A 20,506-nucleotide genomic window follows, 5' to 3' on the forward strand; every position below is an offset into this window, starting at 1 on the left:
TTTTCCAGGAGCAGTGATCCAAATTTCCTAATAACCATGGCAAATATGGGCCATGTTCCATAGAACCAGATGTCCATGTCTGCCATATATAAGATACAGATGATAATTCTGTAACTGTGCATATATGTTTTGGCACCAAGAATATATGTAAAGGTCAGTATTTTGGCTCTTCTATAACCTGGTGCCTAAATGCAATGGTGCGTAGTTTGCAGGTGGGCATTAACCTGGGCAGAGCATGGGTGGGGTGCAAGTCGCATGCATAAATTATAGAATACTGTAATTTACATGTTCCTTGCAGTCAGTGTGCTCTAAGGTGATATAAGTGCTGAAACCTAAAATATAAGATAACATTAAAAATTTTATATACCGTATCAGCCGTAACCTCAGAACGGTTTACAAGGCAGACCAAAAACATTTAAATAAAATTAACAATATTTATATGTAAACTACCTAGCATTAAAATGTTTTAAGAAAAAAACATGTTCTATTTATTTATTTGTAGCATTTATACCCCGCTCTTTCCCGCTCGATAGCAGGTTCAGTGTGGCTTACAATGTATGGGTACAAAGTATCACAGAGGTAATACAATGTATGGGTACAAAGTGTCACAGAGAATAACACAATTGTATAGAGAAGAACAAGAGGAAGAGATGTAGGGGGAAGGATTGAGGTATGTTTTATGGTGTGGATTAGGTTCGTAAATTAAGTTGGGTTGTTTGGATAGGCTTGTTTGAAGAGGTATGTTTTCAGCAGCTTTCGGAAGGGTAGATGTTCGTTGGTTGTTCGGCTGTATCTTGGTATGGCGTTCCAGAGTTGGCTGCCTATAACGGAGAAGTTGGATGCGTAGTAGGTTTTGTATTTGAGACTTTTGCAATTGGGAAGGTGAAGATTGAGATATGTTCGAGAAAATTTGGACCCGTTCCTGGCTTGGAAGGTCGATTAGGTTGGTCATGTAATTTGGAGATTCTCCATGGAGGATCTTGTGGATCAATGTGTGGACTTTGAAGTTTATTCGTTCTTTCATAGGGAGCCAGTGGAGTTTTTCATGGAGTGGTGTTGCACTTTCAAATTGTGATTTACCAAAAATGAGTCTGGCTGCCGTGTTTTGGGCGGTTTGGAGTTTTTTCAGGATTTGGGCTTTACAACAATCAGTTGTCTGCGGAATTTCAAATAATCTTGTTCTAAGCAAAGCTGAACAGGGAGCAAATTTCAGTAGGTTACCACAGTAAAAGTAAATATTTTCTTTATAGAAGAAGTAATTTGCAAGGAATGAATGGCATAATGTGAGAGTTTATTTTTGTGTACAAGTCTATTTGAGCAACGATTTGAAGGAAGAAAATTAAATGAGATAAGTAAGATGGGCACATCCCATAGAGGATCTTAGAAACTATACATAAAATTTTGAATTCAATTCATGCACTCACAGGAAGCCAATGCAAAGATTGCAATAAAGGAGAAATACTGTCATAACGAGATTTATTCAGGATAATTCTTGCAGCAGGGCTCTGCAATAATTGAATCCTAACCAAAGAATTCTTAGGCCATTTATACAGAATTACAATAATCTATTTTTGAGAAAATGAGAGCACGAGTACAGGTGTGTATTTGCCATGCTTCACTAGTATTCTAGCCAGAAAACTAGGCATATTACTTTTTTAAATTTATTTATATATATATACATATATATAGAATAGGCTTCAGTAGGTGCCTCTTCTTAGAAATGCCCTCACTCCAATGGCCAGTCCATGTGTTGTTCTACCTTTTAGAGCACATGGTGCTAGTCTCTCAGTTTCTAGATCTATGTCCTCCTGCAAGTGCGTATGAACATTGGAAAGCTTCCTTCATCAATGTGTAACAGCAGCACTCCTGGCACTCAGTCTTACAAACCCATGACTTTTCTGCTTTCTCCTGCACCATTTGTACTATAAAGGCCCAGGGTTGCCAAAATCCAGGAAAATTGTAGGGTTCTCAGCTCACATTTCAGGCATTGTTGCATCAGAGCCTACTGTGTCTGAGTACATGGTGTTGCACATGTTATACCACAGCATTACAAGATTCCTGTCCTGGAGAGCTGGCAATCTGGAGGATAAGCTCAGGAAGGAAAGGGTCTACCTTCTTGTTATACACTGAATTGGTGGTACATATTGAATTGGAAACTGAGTCTGCACTGTTTCCCAAGAACAGGTAAAGACACAGAAGTCTCTGCTGCACAGGATCTACTCTTGGTCCCTGTATGGCCAAATACCTATTTTTGTTTTTTATATGCCAGCAATGAGCACTGTACAATGTAATGTCTTGAAGCATTGTGCTTATTCGTTATACTTGGCACCTTGGCTGCATTCTTCTGGGGTCTGTCCTTTTTCTGTTAAGCCTCCACTCACTCAGCATGACTTCTTTTTTTGCTTTAATTTGTCTTACCAGTTCATATCAACTGGTTGTCTGTTGATCTTTATATTTTTATGTATTTAAGTAGACCAACAAGTTTTAGGTGGTACCTCCTTATTGGATAACTTCAATATACTTGCGACCTGCTTTCATAAGCTCTGCCATTGTCATTAAACCCTGACCTGACAAAGGAATTATGGACCAGAATATATTTAGACAAGTGAAAAGGTCTCACCTACAACTTGTTTACTGACTTTTATTTCCACATTTATCAGAAATAAAAAGTCATACCCCAGAGCAAGGTCTATGTAGGGACAGTGGGAGAGAAACAAATCACACATGTGAATGGGTGGAAATAAATCAAAGTTATAAATAAAATAAAATAGCACAACAGAAGGGGAATGAGGTCATTTAGCTACCTTCAGGCAGCGCCTGCAGGCAGGATCTGCTAAGGAGTGCACTCTGGCAGGGAAACTACCTGACATTCAAGGACAGTTAAAATACAGGTTTTCTGTGTGGGCTCAGCTTCATGTTTGACTAGTGTAGAGGTTGTCAAATGAAGCCCGTAATACAGTGGTATTTGTTCAGAACAGCAGAAGCCAGGATTTTGCTGGGAAGAGAGCCTGGCACATACACACACACAAAAAAGCATGAGGGCAGAGAGATGTTATGTGCTGACTTTGCTCTCCCCCCGATAAATAAATAAATAATGGGATGATGAAGGTCACACTGGAGTTCCCTACAGACTGCCAGTGACATGTGGGTCTTGTATTGAAAATCACTGTTATAATGGGAACCCTAAGCAGGAGAGTATAGGACAGAAGGCAGGTTTCACTTCTCTTGCTATCCTAGTGGCATTGACCTTGGGAGCTCCCTGTAAATACAGTTTATAACTCCATCCTTCAGTGTCACACACTCATCAGAGGAGAAGCACTTTTGTAAGAAATGTATGAGTTATTTAGTTCATACTATGAAAAAAGGCCCGTTTCTGACACAAATGAAACGGGCGCTAGCAAGGTTTTCCTTGGAGTGTGTATGTTTGAGAGAGTGTGTGTGAGAGAGAGTGAATGTGTGAGTGTATGTGTATGACAGAGAGTGAGTGAGGCTGGGTGAAAGTGTGTCTGTGAGAGAGAGAGTGTGTGTGACAATGAAAGTATGTGCCAGGGCCCCCCCTCCCTCCCTGTTCCATGGTCGCCCCCCTCCCTCACAGTTGCAGTGTCCTCCTCCCTCCCTCCCTCCCAGTTCCAGGGTCGCCCTCCCCCCCTCCCTCCCTCAGTCACCTTTGGGGGCATACCTTACTGCAAGGTCCCTGCCTCACCCTGTACTCTCATCTGACAGGATTCTGTGCTCTCTGCTTGGCTCTCTCATTCTCTCCTCACTTTAAAAAAAAAAATCTGAGAACCATAAAATTTATTTTAAACAAAGAATTTGTGTAGAGTTAGGGAGTTAGTTCCTGTGTGACTGACTCTGCTGTTCTGGGAGCCAGAGCGTTTCCCTTGGCTCCGGCTGTCAGTGCTGCGCTGCAGAGGGGATCAGCTGGTAAGTGCCGGCTTTGATTTTCTTTTTTTGTAGCTGCATGGCAGCGGAAACTGTTAAACGCTGTTCCCGTTGTGGGAAGCGGCGTTCAGCGGTGGCAGTTTGTAGTGCTGAGTGTACTAATGTGTCTGAGGCAAAGGAGCCTTCCTCCATCACAGAGCCGATGTTTTCCCACGCTAGGAAGGCGAGGGGCTGCCGGAGGACAGGTCGTGCTTGGAGGACTGAGAGACAGAGGGAGGGAGGCACGGGGGCTGGCAACTCTACAGAGTTCCCTCGAGGGCGGGGCGATTATGAACCCTCGTGTGGTTGGTCACTGCTGCTTGTGACAAGCCCGGACGTACGTGACGTCAATTCAGGAGATGGATACAGAGAACACAAATGCTTCAAGGTTTCAGTGCCACGGAGTCAGCTTCAGAACGATGGAGTGGAAAAGTGGCCTAGTGGTTAGGGTGGTGGACTTTGGTCCTGGGGAACTGAGGAACTGAGTTTGATTCCCACTTCAGGCACAGGCAGCTCCTTGTGACTCTGGGCAAGTCACTTAACCCTCCATTGCCCCATGTAAGCCGCATTGAGCCTGCCATGAGTGGGAAAGCACGGGGTACAAATGTAAAATAAATAAAAAATAAATATAGGATTCTTGACTGGGGCTGGCCAGGTGCCCATGTTTCCAGAGCTGCCCACTAACAATATCCACCCAACAAGAGATCAGAGAGTGGCTGAAAATTTAATTTAGGTTTGCATTTACTTGTTGAGTAACTCTCTATACAGTAAGTGCACCATCATGGGGAAAGGTTATAGAAACAATTTTTAAAAAATATTTTATGTATCCCGTTATCTTTGTTCTTTGATGGATTTCCTGCTTATAAACTGAATTTTGTAAAATGATAGTCATTTGTTGCCCCTGATTTTACTCTGTGTGGTAGGTAAAAAGCTGAGGCAATGAACATGGAAAGCTGATGTTTACATGATTAGGAGCATATCTGTAATTTATTTACTTAAAATAATTTATAGGCCACATTATCTACAAGAGGCAAAGGTCAATAAAAGCCAACAGGAAAATTGCAGGTTTTTTTAATGGTAGAGAGAGGAGAAGGATCATCCCTGTGGGATGCATTCCTCCCCCATACTGGCACCATGTCACATCATCTCTGTGACAGGAGATGATAGGATGAAGGGGAAATCAAAGATGTGGTGTGGTAAGGGGAGAGTGAGCTGGGATGGGGTGAGAGATAAAGCAAGCTAGGAATGAGGAGAAAAAAAGGTAGTATTTTTTTTTTTTAGTAGGCTTAGTTTATTTTGTTGTATTGAATTTATTTGTTGTTTTGTTTTTAATTCTACATTTTTGGATTGACATTCAAAGTAATTCAACCAACCAGAAATGGCTCCTGGCTGGTTAAATTTTTTCGGGCTAAGCAGTCATTTTCAGTGGCACTTAACCAGTTAGTGTCGCTGAAAATGACTAGTTAGCGCCTAAAACAGAACTGGCTACTTTGGGGGTGTTCTGGGGGTAGAATCGGCACTTGGCCTGTTGAGTACCAATATTCAGCACTTAAACCGGCCAAGGTCACTGCATAAATAGGACCACATAAAAGTCAGTCTTATGTTTATGTGGTGCCCAATATCCGGTTAAGTGCTAAATATCACACTTAAACAGTTATGGTTTAGCCGGCTCCGGAAACCTGGAAATTCAATACTGAAGCCTGGACATGTTGAGTTTCTGGGCTAACACTGGCAGTAGTCAACAAAACACTGAGTGCCACCAGCTGAATATCAACCCCCTTTTGTGTTTGATTATTTTTATGATGTAGACCACTTAGACAACCTGACTTGGAGTAGCATATCAAATAAACTAGATACTTGATGTGAGTCTAAGAGGGTAGTCAAAATTCATACTCGGTGATCAGTTTTCCCTCTCATCTGCAGAGCTGCCAAGTTATCCATTCCAGGAGGGAGACTTTTTGGCCAGTCCTGGATTTCTGCCAACCTCATCCTAGTGCATTATGGGACCTGCAGCACTGATTTCAATGGGTAGAATCATAGACTGCAAATACTACACTGCTTTGGGATGTAAGTTTAGAACCAGCACCAGCTAAAAAGTCTCCCTCATGGAATGGGTAACTTGACAGCTCAGGTCCCAAAAAACAGAAAGGCAGTTGACCCGCAAGCTCCAAGATGGGAAGTGATGAAAGCAGAGGAGTTTGTATACGCCATTTTGCCAGTTGTAAAGACTCCACCTCTACAATTGTGTTTGTGCTGGGTTTTTTTCCAAACGAAGACACTGTCAACAGTTTTGCTGACCCCTGAGGCAGCCCTTTTTGGGTGAAACACGGTCAGTGTCGGGCGATGCAAGGAGATTTACATGAAAAAGTTTTAATATCTATCACTGATCTGCTTTTATCACTTCCTAACGTAACAGCTCTGCATCTGAAGACAGGCAGGGTTACAAAAGTACTGATTTTGGAAGGTTTGAGTTTGCACAAGACAGTTCAGTTTTAGTCTGAATACCTGTACCCTAGTCAGCTAAGGCTTCATGGGTTTCCTCTGTAAGGGAGAAAGGCTTGAGAATGTGGCTCGCTATGTCTGGGTATAAAGGAGGACTCCCATTCTTCTTGCAGTGAGATCTTGGGGACTGCCCCATGAGGTGTGTTCGTCCACTACTGCAAACCTTTCCCCATTTGTGTTACTTTGATTCAGGTTTGACAGCGAACTGTCACAGGCACATGAAGAGACCCAGAGGGAAAAGAGTCAGAGGGAGAAGCTGAACAGAGAGCGGGATGTTATCACTGCAGAGCTCTTTAGCCTCCGGCAACAGCTTGAGGTGAGCACAGGGTTCTGGATACTTTCCTTCAGCTTTCCCACTTCCCTTGTCTTCTCCTCCCCATTCTCTGTCTCAAGCATGCAATTAAAACATTTTTTTATACTGAGTCTGCTTTCGCACTTAAACTACTGGTCCCGGAAGGCATTAAATTGCAAATTAAAAAAAAACCAAAAACCAGTGCACAGGACTGGATCAGATGATTTGGACATGTGCATGTTCCTGTTAATCTCATAAAAAATGTGCTTTTCTCTCTTGCTGGCTGCTGCAGGATAAAGACTCTGAGATTATCACACTTACTCAGAAGGCGGACCACTTAGAAGTGGAGCTCCAGGACATCTCCTCTCAGGAGTCCAAAGATGAGGCCTCCCTGGCCAAGGTCAAGAAACAACTGCGAGACCTGGAGGCCAAGGTCAAGGATCAAGAGGAAGAATTGGATGAGCAGGCTGGGACAATCCAGATGTTGGAGCAGGTACATTGTGTAGAAGAAAGCGTGAGTGGACCTAGATGCTCCAGATGTTGGAGCAGATAGAGGGGATAGGGTGGCGTGGCATGGCAGGCCTGGACAATTTTGGGAGGATGGCTGTCACATTTATGCAACTGCAGTTAGGCCAGGTCTATGGCTGGTGTAACTGCTGGTGCTTAAATACAAGTTTACCAATACCAGATTACACCAATACTCTATAACGAAATCTGGACCCAAATTCCATGATAGAATAGGCTCTTCTTATTACATGGAATCACCCACTTGTAAAATTGTCTCCTTTTTGACTAATTTTAAGTTGATCCAATTAAAAGCTACCCTCTTATTTTGTTTTATTTATTGATTTTTAATTTAGTAATTGGAAAATATCTTTTTGAAATTTTCATCTGGTTTCTTTACATTTTGCACAGTACAATTGAACATGCATTGCTGTTTCTCTTTCTCTGAAGTAAGCAGAGTTAGGCTTCTTGCAATGTAATTTTTGTCTCCATATTCTATTTTTAGTTACTTGGTAAGGGTTTATCTGTGTTCTGCGTGTGTGAAAGAGGTCAGGTATTCTGTTAGCATTGAATGTCTCTGTAGGATTAATGTGTTGTAATCTATCTTGTTTAGTTTTCAAATAAGATATATTGATGATCTAGTACCCACTACAATGTTTACAGTGCTGCTTAACCTAGGTAGGTCCTTGTTGACTGAATCCTGGAAGTTTGTTCTGTTATGGAATGGTACATTTCCTTTCTATCTACTAGTGGCTTTTGTAGGGTTTTGCATTCCTTCACAATATGCCTGGTACTTGATTTGGATTTAGCTCATACCTTTCTCAGTTGTAGCTTAAAGCAAGTTACATTCAGGTACAGGAAGTAGTATTCTTTCCCTGGAGGGTTTATAATCTATGTATGTACCCGAGGCAAGGTCTCAAATGAGGCAGAAAGGCGTTGTATTAAATCCCATTTCCCCTACTTCTGTCCCCCTGCTCTAGCCACTAGGTACAACTAGTTCATATTCCAAACATGTTTGGCAATTTAATAAGTTTTTTTTTGGCAACCTACCAAAAAAAACAAACAAAAAAGCCTCATAGGCAAATCATTTTATAGTTGCCAGCAACCATAGGATTTTTCTTACAGTGCTGCTGAACATCATTATTCACATTGCCAAAATGAAGATTCTGGACTTGGGCTGACTGGGAGCCAAGTAGTAAAGTACCTTCATACATTTCCAGAATACTCTGTTTAATATGTTGTATTGTTTTGGTGCATTATTTTGATTTTTTTGGCACATAATTCCCTGGAGTGTATTCAGTACATATATTATCATCAGTTGCACAGAGCTACACAGTGAAGGAGGATTTCCTGCTGTGTTCAGAAATGTCCCCAAGCTCTTTTACGCTTGACATAGGTGTTGCCCCCACCCTAAAGATTTTAACTTGCTCTGGCTCCACCCCAGTTTAGCAGATGAGTCAACGATTGCTTATGATTTAAATACTTGCCTTTTCAAATCTGAGGTCAAGACTAGTTACAAGTTTAGGTGCAATTATTAGGTCCATTTCTCAAAATGCTTACCTCATGCACCTCATGCCTTGGAGGGTGAAAATGACTTGGCTGTAGTCACAAAGTGTGTCAGGAGATGAAGTGAGATTTGAACCCAGATTCTCATCCTCCTGCTCTAACCATTGGGCTGCACCTCCATTTCAGAAGAGATGAACTGACCAAGAGGATAACAAGGGGTGAAACACCATGAATCGAGGTCCCCATAGGATGGGGCGGCAGGGAAAGAGCAAATGGAGCTTTCCAGTGGGGAGAAAGGAGTGAATGCAAACAGGGAAATATGATGGCAGATAAAGGCCAAATGGCCCATCCAGTCTGCCCATCCTCTGTAACCCCTAACTCTTTCTTTTCCCAAGCGATCCCACATGCTTATCCCACGCTTTCTTAAATTCTGACATGGTCCTTGACTCCATGACCTCCACCGGGAAGTCATTCCATGCTTCCACCACCCTTTCTTAGATTCCTCCTAAGCCTATTCCCTCTTAACTTCATCATATACCCCCTCATTCCAGAGTTTTCCTTCAGTTGAAAAATGTTCATTTCTTGTACATTAATGCCCTTGAGATATTTATGTCTCTATCATATCTCCTCTCTCCCTCCTGTCTTCCAGCATATATACATGTTGAGGTTCATAAGCCTGTCCCTATATTTTTTGTGTTCAAGACTGCTTACCAATTTTGTAGCCGCCATCCATGGTTGGGGTTCACAAATGTACGTTGGCCTAGGGCCAAATATATTATTAATCCAGCACTGCAAAGAGTGTTTAAATCAATCTGCATGTTCTTCACACAGTGTTCAGGACCATATATATAATCCAGTGTAAATGGCATTATTTTCATGCAGGCCAAGTTGCGACTGGAAATGGAGATGGAACGACTGAGGCAAACTCATTGCAAGGAGCAGGAGAGTAAAGATGAGGAGGTGGAGGAAGTCCGGCAGTCCTGCCAGAAGAAGGTACTGTCTGCTGTTTGTTCTGTACTTCCAGGCCTTACTGTTTATTTTTCTGGCTCTCACTGGGGAACATTCTCACATCTATAAAAGGACGTTAACAACATAGAGGTAGTTAAGAGGGCCACCAGAATAGTGCAAGGCTGTACTGTAAGCCATACATGGAAAGACTGAGAAAGGGGATATATGATGCAACAATTCAAATATCTAACAGGCTTCAGTAAATTTTAAGAAGGATGCATTTTCTATAAAATGTGAGGCATTATAACATGAAGCTGAAGGGAGGAGACTCCAAAGTAATATTCTTTTTTTCCCCTACAGGATAATAAATACCTAAAATAGACTTTCAGCAGAAGTAAGAGCCCACCCAGTTAATGTTTGTTTGTTATGAATCACCAAATCCTGGGATATTTATTTATTTGCTGCATTTGTATCCCACATTTTCCCACATATTTGCAGGCTCAATGTGGCTTCCATTATGCCGCAATGGCGATAACCATTAACGGAATGATAAGTATAGAGAAGAGTTACAATTAAGGTATATAAGAATCTCAAGCAAATTAGATGTTAAAGATAAAATATCAAGTGAATTAGAAGTAAATAAATAAATAAATAAATAATTCATAACAAGTATATAAGAACAAGGACAATGTAAAACGTTCAATAATGTCGATGTAATTAAAGTAACCAGAATAAAGGAATCAATGTTGGTTTGTTCTGGTGCATTTTTTATGTCAAGTCTTTTATGAAGGATTCTTGTTATAAGTCTCTTTGAATAAGTTTGTCTTTAGTAACTTCCGGAAGGTTAGTAGATCGTAGTGATATCTAAGTGATTTACAACATTTCACAAATATCTAAAAATAAAACAATGCCATTGAGTGTCAGAGCAGATCCCAGGTACACCAGAAAACAGACACACCCAAAACTAACTTTAGAACTACAGAGGAAGGTACAGATTTGTGATATATGGAGCTTGGTAGTGAGCCGCTTTGCGCTTAAGCTCACTGAAAAATAGCTCGGCTGTGGAAACAGCCTATACTGAACTCTCTGTATACCCCCTCACAAATTATTTAGTACTAGTAAAAAAGCCCCGTTTCTGATGCAAATGAAACAGGGGCTAGCAATGTTTTCTTCTGTGTGCATGTGGGAGTGTGTGTGTCCCTGCCCTCTGGCCTCGCTCCCCTCCCCCCTCTGAGTCCTTCACTGTTACAGAGCCAGTGATTTGATTTCGTGCTCTGCTGTTTTCCTTCACTGACTGTGTTACAGAGAGGGCGGGGCAGACACTCATAGGGAAACCGGATATCTCACCCCCTTCACACTTCCGGCTGGAGGCTTCATAGAACGTTGGTTTTGCCTTTTATATAGAGAGATTATTAGTATTGTGTAGTACTGCTTAGGAAGTATTTTTGGTTAATGCCCCTGTAATTATTTTGAGGGATTGACTTTATTTGGATGTAGATTTTGGCTACTGTCTCTCCCAACGGATTCCTTTTTTTGCATTGATACATTTAGGCCTGAGCATTTACGCCAGATCAGTGGCAGGCATAAACGGACGTGCCTAAATGTGCCATGTAACACATATAACTTATAGTAGTCTATAAGATATGTGCGTAAGTGGGAGATGCCCATGTGTACTTCCCCTTGCAGTTATGCACTAAGGCACTTATGCGCATAGTACAATTATGTACATAATGGCCAAGTTTCTTGGCACATACGCATGCAATTATAGAATTGCCATGAAAGGAAGTTCTTTTATTAGCGACTTGAGTCCATAGAACAGCGTTTTACACGCTCAAGTAGGCACTTACAGAATTGCTCAGAGGATTTATGCACGTAAAAGTAGGCGCTCAGAAAACAGTACCTACTTTTACATGCCAAAGAATCGGTGGAGCAGAGGCAGCCTTGGCTCTTATGCGTTTAATTTTATAAATTGTTTATGAGGTCCCCGTTGCAGCAGGTGTAACTATGTGTGGGAGCTTTCAGATAGATATTTTATAATGGCACACTGATGTATATGTTGCCTTTATAAAATAGGTACAACGTATATGCCCATATGATTTTCCTGCCTAGGCACCCTTTTGTAAATTTATCTTCAAAGTGACCTAAGTGGTAGAGGGAAGAAGTCCATAGAGGAAAAACAGTAGCTAGACTGCATCTGTAAACAACTTAGACCTCCTGTGTGTCGGACAAGGCGCTATAGAAACTTTTAATAAACATAAACATCTGCTGTACTTTCTCGAATTAAATAAAGCTGGATTTTTTTTTTGTTTCTTTGACTTTGTCCACAGCTGAAGCAAATGGAAATGCAGCTAGAGGAGGAGTATGAAGATAAGCAGAAGGTCTTGAGAGAAAAGAGAGACTTGGAAAGCAAGCTGTCTGCAGTCAGTGACCAGGTGCAGTCTGGGAACCTGGAACCTAGAACACAGAAAACTATTTATAACTTAAATCACAGCATATACATCTATGATCATTCATTTGTCAGATGCTCTCGGTTGTTAGCATGAGGGTGAGAATGGTCAGGCCTGAGAGACGCTTTGATAGGCTCCGGGCTACAATATGACTTAAAATTCGCCAGAATAGAAACAGCACAAAATCTGTATTGTATTTGCATGCTCTGCCCATGTTCCACCGAAATTCAACCCTGCCTATGTGCATGCCCACTAACAAAGTACATGCCATCAAAACATGGCACATTCTTTTCCACTAGTCAGCACATTCCTGATGCCCAAAACTAGGCAGCTCCTTACCAAATTACTGCCTATGTGTGTATCTGTGTCTCTTGTAAAGTACTCATTGCATTGTGCTCATTGCAATTCTGCCCAGATTATGTCCCCGGGAATGTCTGTGCACAGATTGCGTAAAAGTAGAGGCACTCTTTCCATGCGCTGCTTTTCACATGCATATACTGGTGTGCAGTTTTGAGCCCTTTTCCAAGAGTAAATGGTTCATACAATTAACCCCATTGAACGCACGCATATATGAACGCTTTCTTTGGAGGAAGTGTAAATTCATGCTTGAGGATTTGTGTACTACAGGGGGGCTGGTTCTGTGTGCCTGTTTTATAATGGCTCATAGGTACCGGTATTGCTTTTATAAAATAGGCTTAAAATTAGGTGCCTTGTAGGAACTTTGACATAGGTTTCCTTTCATGAAGTTACCCCCACTGTGTCTAGATTCACATTTCTCACGCTGTCTGAGCTCCTGGCACCAGAGTCACAGGCTCTAACATTTTTACTGATATGAAACTGTTTTCACAAACATGTCATTTTTTTCTTTGAGTTTTTATTTCTTTTGTTTTGGAGATTTTTTTAACTGAGTGTCAGTAAGTTCATTGACTGTTGACAAACCTGCCACAAGCAGACCAGTAAGTATTTAAAATTCATTAGCCTGATGACAATAGACAAATTGTGTCCAAACTAAGCCCTTGCTTTGCAGGGCAATTTCCCTGTTTCATCAATGAACTCTGGTTTCTCCTGTATCTGGAGAACAAACAGTTGGAACATAGGTGCAGAAATCTTATGTTTTCTGCAGTCAAGAGGAGCAGAAAAGGATGGTGACCCTTCTGAAGGGTAGTGGAAGTCTTTTGACTTCACCTGTGGTAGGAGGTGGCAAGGGCTGCTGACATCACCTACTACCAGAGAGGGAGGTTCATTTCTGGAAGGTGGGAGAGGAAGGCTGACTTCAACTGCTAGTGAGGGAGGTGATAGGAAGGTCAAGCTTGTTCTTATTTGCATGAAAATAATTGCAGATCGTGTTTAAACATATGCTGCATTAAAGCTACTCGTGATGGCTGCATCCTACCTTTGGAAGGAATCAGTAATTTGTGCCTAATTGGTCAATAGGTTGGCCAGCGGGACTTTGAAACAGAAAAGCGTTTGCGGAAGGACTTGAAGCGGACCAAGGCTCTGTTGGCAGATGCTCAGATCATGCTGGACCACTTGAAGAACAATACCCCCAGCAAGCGGGAGATCGCACAGCTAAAGAACCAGGTCTCTCTAATTACTTCTGGTCCTTTTCGATCATTGTTCTGTTTGGTCTATAAGGGTTTTTATGGTGCCATCTTTTTCTCATTTTTGTTCTTTTTATAGTTGGAGGAATCTGAATTTACCAGTGCAGCTGCAGTCAAGACAAAGAAATCTCTGGAGGTGGAAATGGAAGATCTGCACCTGCAAATTGAAGACATTTCCAAAGCCAAAACAGCTGTGAGTAGCCACATGTGCCAAGGCCGTAAGTGCCCCTTCCTTGGTTGAGAGTAGCCAATGTACCAAAGTCATCACTGTAAGTGGCTTCGGCTGTGAGTAGGGTATATGTGCAGTCCCCGAATTATCTCTCTTTTGTTGTCTGCAATTTCTCTCCTGACTTTTGCTCTTATTTCTGTATAGTAGAGAGATTTTCATCCAAGTAAATTTCTAGGTAGTCCTGTGATGGGATATTTTTAGCATGTACACACCTCATCCCCCTGCTCCCCCACCTCCCATCTTAGGCAGTACAGCAGTTCCTTCCCAACTGAGTTTTGCAGGGGTGATTGCTCAGCATCCAGGAGAGGGTGGGGAACTAGTGGAGCACCAGGATTCTCATTTTATACCAAGTTGTAGTCCCTGGTGTGTTGACCTTGAAAATGGGTCATTGCTTCTCAGAGCTAACCAACTGCCCAGGGAAAGAAGGTGGCTCAGGATAATAGGAAAATGAAAGAATCCATGATGTCTGCAAAAGAAACCCTATTTTGCAGATACCATCACCTTTAAGTCTGAAGTGATTGTTGCCAAATGGTTCTTGAACATTTGCCAAGAAATGCTGCTCTCCCTTCCCCCAAGCCTATGGATTTGAGCTAGCATTTGGCTCAGTAAATCAGTGCTAAGATCATTTCTGCTTCTTGAGCTGAGAGGTATAACTCTATCCTCCTTCCTCAGTTCTTGAGGGTTGTCCCAGCTGAGAGCTTGGAGGCTGTGAAAGGGCCCCTTGGGGACCTATTAATCTGCATAAACAGCAAATAGGCTACTGGCGAACCTAGCTTGACTTTCTCTTTAAAATCAGGAGGTTGGTAAAAGAAATCACAAAATGACACACAGAAGGAACAAGGGAAATGGGAACACAAAATATAATTTCACAGTGGCCTGAAATATCAATTACACATAATCCCTATAGCTGCAGGGAAGAACAGTGGAGAAGGGAACTGCAGGCCATCGGTTGACCCTAATCCAGTGACCTAGACAGGAAAGTCTAAGCATAGTGTAATGTGGAGAATGGAATGCTGGTCATGATTAATAAAGAACAGTATTTCCCCTCATCAGCAGTTTTGGGTCAAATAACTCAAATTCCTTAATTATGTTATAAAAAATGTTAGAGAATTATATTTTAATTTAAATGAGACTTAATAAATTTAGTCCATTAGAATTTCCCCCCTCCCCCTGATGTGATAATAAGATGGATGGCTCTGTGCAGCAGCCCAAGAACTCATTTTGATTTGAAATTATGTGCTAATAAGATGAATTAAGTTTCTTAAGGCTAGTACTCTGGATTCTGTGCTAACAGTCCCCCCTAATTACCAATCCAGTAGTCAGGTCTTAATGAGTGGGGGAGGGGATGACATTCCTGTTCCTATGTTGTTGCTACAGGGCTGGATTCTAGGGATAGGTTGTTCATCTGGGGTGACTTTTTTCTGCACAAGTGTAACAGCATTATGATGTAGGTGCGTTGTGATGTCACTGGGCTCTGGTCCAGTTGTATTATGATGCCATCATGCATCATTAAAATATTGGTGCAAATGGTTAATGCTCTTAAAGATACATAAATATGTTTGTAGTTTTCCTAAAGTTCTACAGCATTGATCTGGGCCTGGCACTGAGTAGTCCAAATGCTCTCTGTCTCGCAGGCTTTGTTAGGGGGCTGACTATTGCTCACGTCTCTGCAAATCTTCAGAAATGAAAGGCATGAATGAGCACTTTGCCCTGTATAAAATCAAAAGGGTTACATACGTTTGACTGATAGAAGAGGCTCCACAGGATCTTGGAGCAGGGCCATAGCAAGATGTGTGTGGCCAGTGCAGTCTCACAGGGCAAAAGGGAGGCAGGGATGCTAAATTGCACTTTGCCTCCCCTACTTGGCCAACATCTCCCCTTTCTCTCCCTATGCTCCCCCTACCCCAAGCGTATCCATCCTGCTCCTGCAAACCCCCCTCATGAAGACCCTCTCCTTCCCAAAGGCACTCTTGGGCCTACCTGAGGGATGCCCTGGTGGTCTAGGGTAGGGTAGGTTACAGTGATCTACAGGGGATTGCTGCTGCCCACCCAACCCTAGACCACCAGGGTATCTCTCAGGTGGGTCTGGGGGGCCTACAAGAATGTGGGAGATTCTCAGCAGGGAGTGAATGTTCTTGGGGGTAAAGGTTTTCTTCCTTGGGGGGGGGGGTCCTTTTAGGCGGGGGATGGATGTGCTGGGGGAGGGCTCAGGGTGCAAGGATGCTATGATGGGTGAGTCGCTCAAGATGCAATTGTAGTTTCCTGTGGCCCTGTCTTGGAGAATATCAAAGCAGAGAAGAGAGGGAGCAAGACAGTGGGCATAAGGGAGGGATGAGAGTATTGGGGGGGATGCATATGTTGGGGAAAGTACCCCCCATAGTTCAGCATTGAAATTCATAGGGCCTGAGTCCACTTTTACTCCTTCCACCCTCTTCTTCCACCTCTCCTCGCCGTCCTGTCTCTCTCAGCTTTTTCTCCAGTTTGTATATAAAGCTTTATTTGATTTGTTGCTTTTATTTATGGACTAGCAGATACCTGCCAAACACTTGCAACCCCAGCAGTCACCTGCACTCCACTCGACAGCATCAGTGCCACAATCCCATGCCTCTTGTTGCTGTGTCTGTACTCCTGTACTCCTGCCACTGCCTCTTGTGCAAGCCAGCTCTCTTTTGGATTTCTTGACCATGTGGGCTAGAGGAAACAGTGGTAGGAGCATGGCTACAGTGCCACCAGATGGGAAAGAGAGGGGGTGAATGCTGGGGCCACTACAAGTATTTGATGTGTGTCTCCATGGGTCTCCCTCATTCTGGTGTGCTGCAGTGGCCAAATTCATCCTCAGTGAATGCATTTGGCCACTCTGAGTCTTGATGACAGGTACCGTTTCCTATATTGGAGGTAATTTTATAAAGGATTTTTCATATGGAAAGGCTGTTTTCTGTCAACCAGCAGGATTGAAACAGACATCCAAGTGGGTTATGTCATCTGATGCCACTGAGATGAAACTGCTCTCCCAAAGCTCAGAACTTAGTGTAAAGTTGTGAGCATGTGCAGCAGTCTCTTCAGCTCTTCAGTTTTGTTTCTTCTGCTCTGCCAAATGGGCATGTGACAGTGTTCTCAACACTGTTCCCCCTCTGTGCTGGAGATTGCCAGATGGAAGAAATTCATCTGATGTGCTTCAACTGATGGAGACTGAGACATGACACAAAAAATTGCATGTTCCGTATGGCCGTGTCTATAGCCTATCAACATGACAGGCTGGAACAAGCTCTTCTTTTATTCTGACCAACGTAGTCATTTCTGTAGTGATCATCTCAATCTACTGATTGGCTTGATACACTTCTAAAGGCTAATACTCCCACCTGTGTAGAGGCTAGACAGTTATGGACACACAGGAGCAATTCTTGGAATTCTGTCCTTTTTGCTTTACTTCCTGGAGGTTCCCAGGTCATTCAGTGAGTCCCTTGTTCAGGGACCCTATGGATATGGTTATGGTTGTTAAGCACTATAAATGTCTTCACTCTTGGCGCAATCCTTATGCAGAAGTATTGTGCAAAGGCAACAAATCCGAGCACTGGGCTGTCTCCAGGATTGTGCTGCAGTGTTCTCTTGTGCAGAAGTCCAGCCTTGTGCTGAGTCATCACAGTTTTCCACCACACAGTCTCCTGTAGAAGACTTTTTGCTGTTGCACAGAGGGAGAAGCAGAGAGTTGAGCACTGCATGTACCATATATACTCGAATGTAAACTGAAATATTTTGGCCAAAAATTGCATCTTGGTTTACATTTGAGCCTTCTTTTGGTGTCTGACATTCCTCCTGTCCTACCCTCTGTTAAAACTGTGATAGAATCAGATTGCTTGATTTGCACTTAATAAAATTTTCAAATCGCCCTCAAGTATTCTAGGTTCTTATGTTCATTCTTTTCATAATTATGTTAATAGTGGTGATACATGCATGCTAACAGCTAAATTTCCACAAAAATGATTGAATAAATGATTGATCATTAAATAAATAAAAGCAAGGTATTTGAATAGACTTGGTGAAAGGGAAACTATTGGCTTTGTCCTCTACAGACCCCCATCTCCTCCCTGTGCAAACTCTGTAATCTTTTTTTCTTTTGTCATGAAAAATTTCCATCTGGTGCTGGAGGAGTAGCCTAGTGGTTAGTGCAGTGGACTTTGATCCTGGGGAACTGAGTTCGATTCCCACTTCACCTCCTTGTGACTGTGGGCAAGTCACTTAACCCTCCATTGCCCCTGGTACAAAATAAGTACCTGAATATATGTAAACTGCTTTGAATGTAGTTGCAAAAACCTCAGAAAGGCGGTATATCAAGTCTCATTTCCCTTTCCCCCTTCTAAGCAGTTGTGGCTTTCTAGCAATATAATAAATTGTGGTAGGCATTTGCAATCTATACCTTAAAAAAAACCTGCAAATGCATAAGTATAAACAAACACATAAGTCATAGACGGTCGGTGTCTCAGCTATTTGGGGAGGCTAAAGTAGGTGGGGCTAAGGTGAGGCTATGGGGCGGAGCTAGGGTGTAGTATTTGATGGAATGCAAGGGAACAGAGCAACTTAAAACCTTTGGAGTGGGGGAGGGGCAATGCTATGTCAATAGTAAAAGAATAGTGGGACAGTTTTATTTATTTTCAGCACTTGATGTACTACAAGTGATCCCTGAGGCAACTATGCAGTTTACAATTTCTTATCGGTACTTTGCACTGTAACTTTGCACGGGATCAGTGGACAGTTAAAAATTCACCTCTCTGTACTGAACTTCCTATGAGAAATAAAAGGCTGTAGAGTTTTTTTGTTTTTGTAAATCTTCTCCTTGGATATCTGCGACAGGGCATCTGAGTTTGTCCTGAATACAGCATGGAGGGTCCCAGAAGGGACAGGAGAGGAAATGGGAACACAGTAAGGAAGGAGTCCTTTGTGGCTCTGTTGCAGCTGTATTAGCTGCCTCCTCTGTTATTAATGGTAATACGCACATTGAATACACTCCAGGAATTGTGCCCCCACAAAAATCAAAATGAAGCACCAACATAATACAACATATTAAACAGAATAATATTTGCTCTATTCTAGAAGTATATGGAAGTACTTAACACTTTGTTCCCAGTCACCCCTGGCTCTTTAGTCCAGCATCTGCCTGTTGGCCATGTGAACAGATATGTTCAGCAACACTGTAACAGAAATCTTGTAGTTAATGGCAACTATAAAATGAATTGCCTATCAGGACGGGGTTTTATTTTCTTGGTAAGTTGCTAAATGGCCACTAGGATTCAAATATGTTGGCTTTTAGTTTATTGTTGAGTTACCAAACATGTTTGGAATGTTATAGATGTATTAGCTGTACCTAATTCTTAGAGCAGTAGTCTGAGAGCCAGGGAAATCAGAGTTCAAATCCTACTACCGCTTCTTGAGATCTTGAATAAGTTACCTAATCTTCCGCTGCTTCAGGTACAAAGAGACTGTAAGCCCTTCAGAGATAGGAAAATTACTACTGTACCTGAATTTAACACACAGTCAGCTACAGCTGAAAGAGGCATGATCTAAATCCAAAATCCAGTACCATGCATACTGTGCAGTAATACAAAACCCTACAAAATCACTCAGAACCTATAAAGCAATTCTACCATACCATAACATTATTAACTTCCAGTGGCCACACAACAAGGGCCTTCCTCAGAAAAGGCAGCACCATCAACATTGCAGTGGGCACTAGAACATCAATATGCCTATTGGAAAACTAAACAAGCTGGATTAGTACAGATCAATCCTGCACGTTCAGTGCTATCAGAAAACCCATTGTTTTTCACACATGAACAGAGGTATATCCTCATCAAGTATAGAATAAATAGCCACAAACTAAAAACAGAAATATGTAGTCAAAAATTGAATTGACCCCCCCTAGAAGCCAGACTCTCTGCGTACAGTGCAAAATAAAAGAAATAGAAACAGTGACACATATCCCTCTGTACTGTGCAAAATATAAATTTTAAAACTGACATATTCCAATTATTACATTTAAAATTAACAAATAAAACAAAAATGGAAAATAAGGTGGTAGCTTTTTATTGGACTAACATTACACTTTTGAATAGCTTTGAAGGCCGAAACCTCCTTCCTTAAGTCAAGACAAACATACTGCAACAGCAGTATGCTGTCCTGTCCTGAAGAAGGTGGTTTTCACCTCCAAAACCTAATTTAAAAAGGTATCGCCTTATTTTCTGTTTTATTTATTAACTTTTAAAGTGGACTAACATGGCTACCACATTACTTCATTCTAAATTAAAAATGAAACTCATGTTTCTATCTTTGCTGTATGACCATTTAATATTTTTTGTGTTGGTTCCAGTCTCTGGTTACTGCTTTTCTGTCTCTTTATAGCTCTCTTTCCAAGGGTCTCCTGTCCAGTTGTCATTTTTTCTCCTTCTGTCTTCTTCCTTCATTTTCTCACTTCCTCCACTACATCCAACTCCAACACTGATCTGTTCCTTTCAACTTTAGTCCATTTTTTCTGTCTCTATCCATTCAGATTTCATTCATATTA

At 41.9% G+C, this 20,506-nt stretch overlaps 1 protein-coding gene across 6 annotated transcripts in view; it reads left to right on the forward strand.

The window, feature by feature from the left end:
- MYO18A (myosin XVIIIA) overlaps nt 1-20,506 on the forward strand; it is a 278,083-nt gene that overhangs the window by 208,373 nt on the left and 49,204 nt on the right. For all 6 annotated transcript variants that reach the window (XM_030185913.1, XM_030185915.1, XM_030185909.1 and 3 more), the window contains 6 exons: nt 6,616-6,739; nt 7,008-7,208; nt 9,608-9,718; nt 12,001-12,105; nt 13,555-13,701; nt 13,801-13,914. In XM_030185913.1, the coding sequence (XP_030041773.1) occupies nt 6,616-6,739; nt 7,008-7,208; nt 9,608-9,718; nt 12,001-12,105; nt 13,555-13,701; nt 13,801-13,914 (802 nt within the window). The remainder of the gene's footprint in view (nt 1-6,615; nt 6,740-7,007; nt 7,209-9,607; nt 9,719-12,000; nt 12,106-13,554; nt 13,702-13,800; nt 13,915-20,506) is intronic.

This window comes from Microcaecilia unicolor, chromosome 13 (genome assembly GCF_901765095.1).
Source record: "Microcaecilia unicolor chromosome 13, aMicUni1.1, whole genome shotgun sequence".
Lineage (NCBI taxonomy): Eukaryota > Metazoa > Chordata > Amphibia > Gymnophiona > Siphonopidae > Microcaecilia > Microcaecilia unicolor.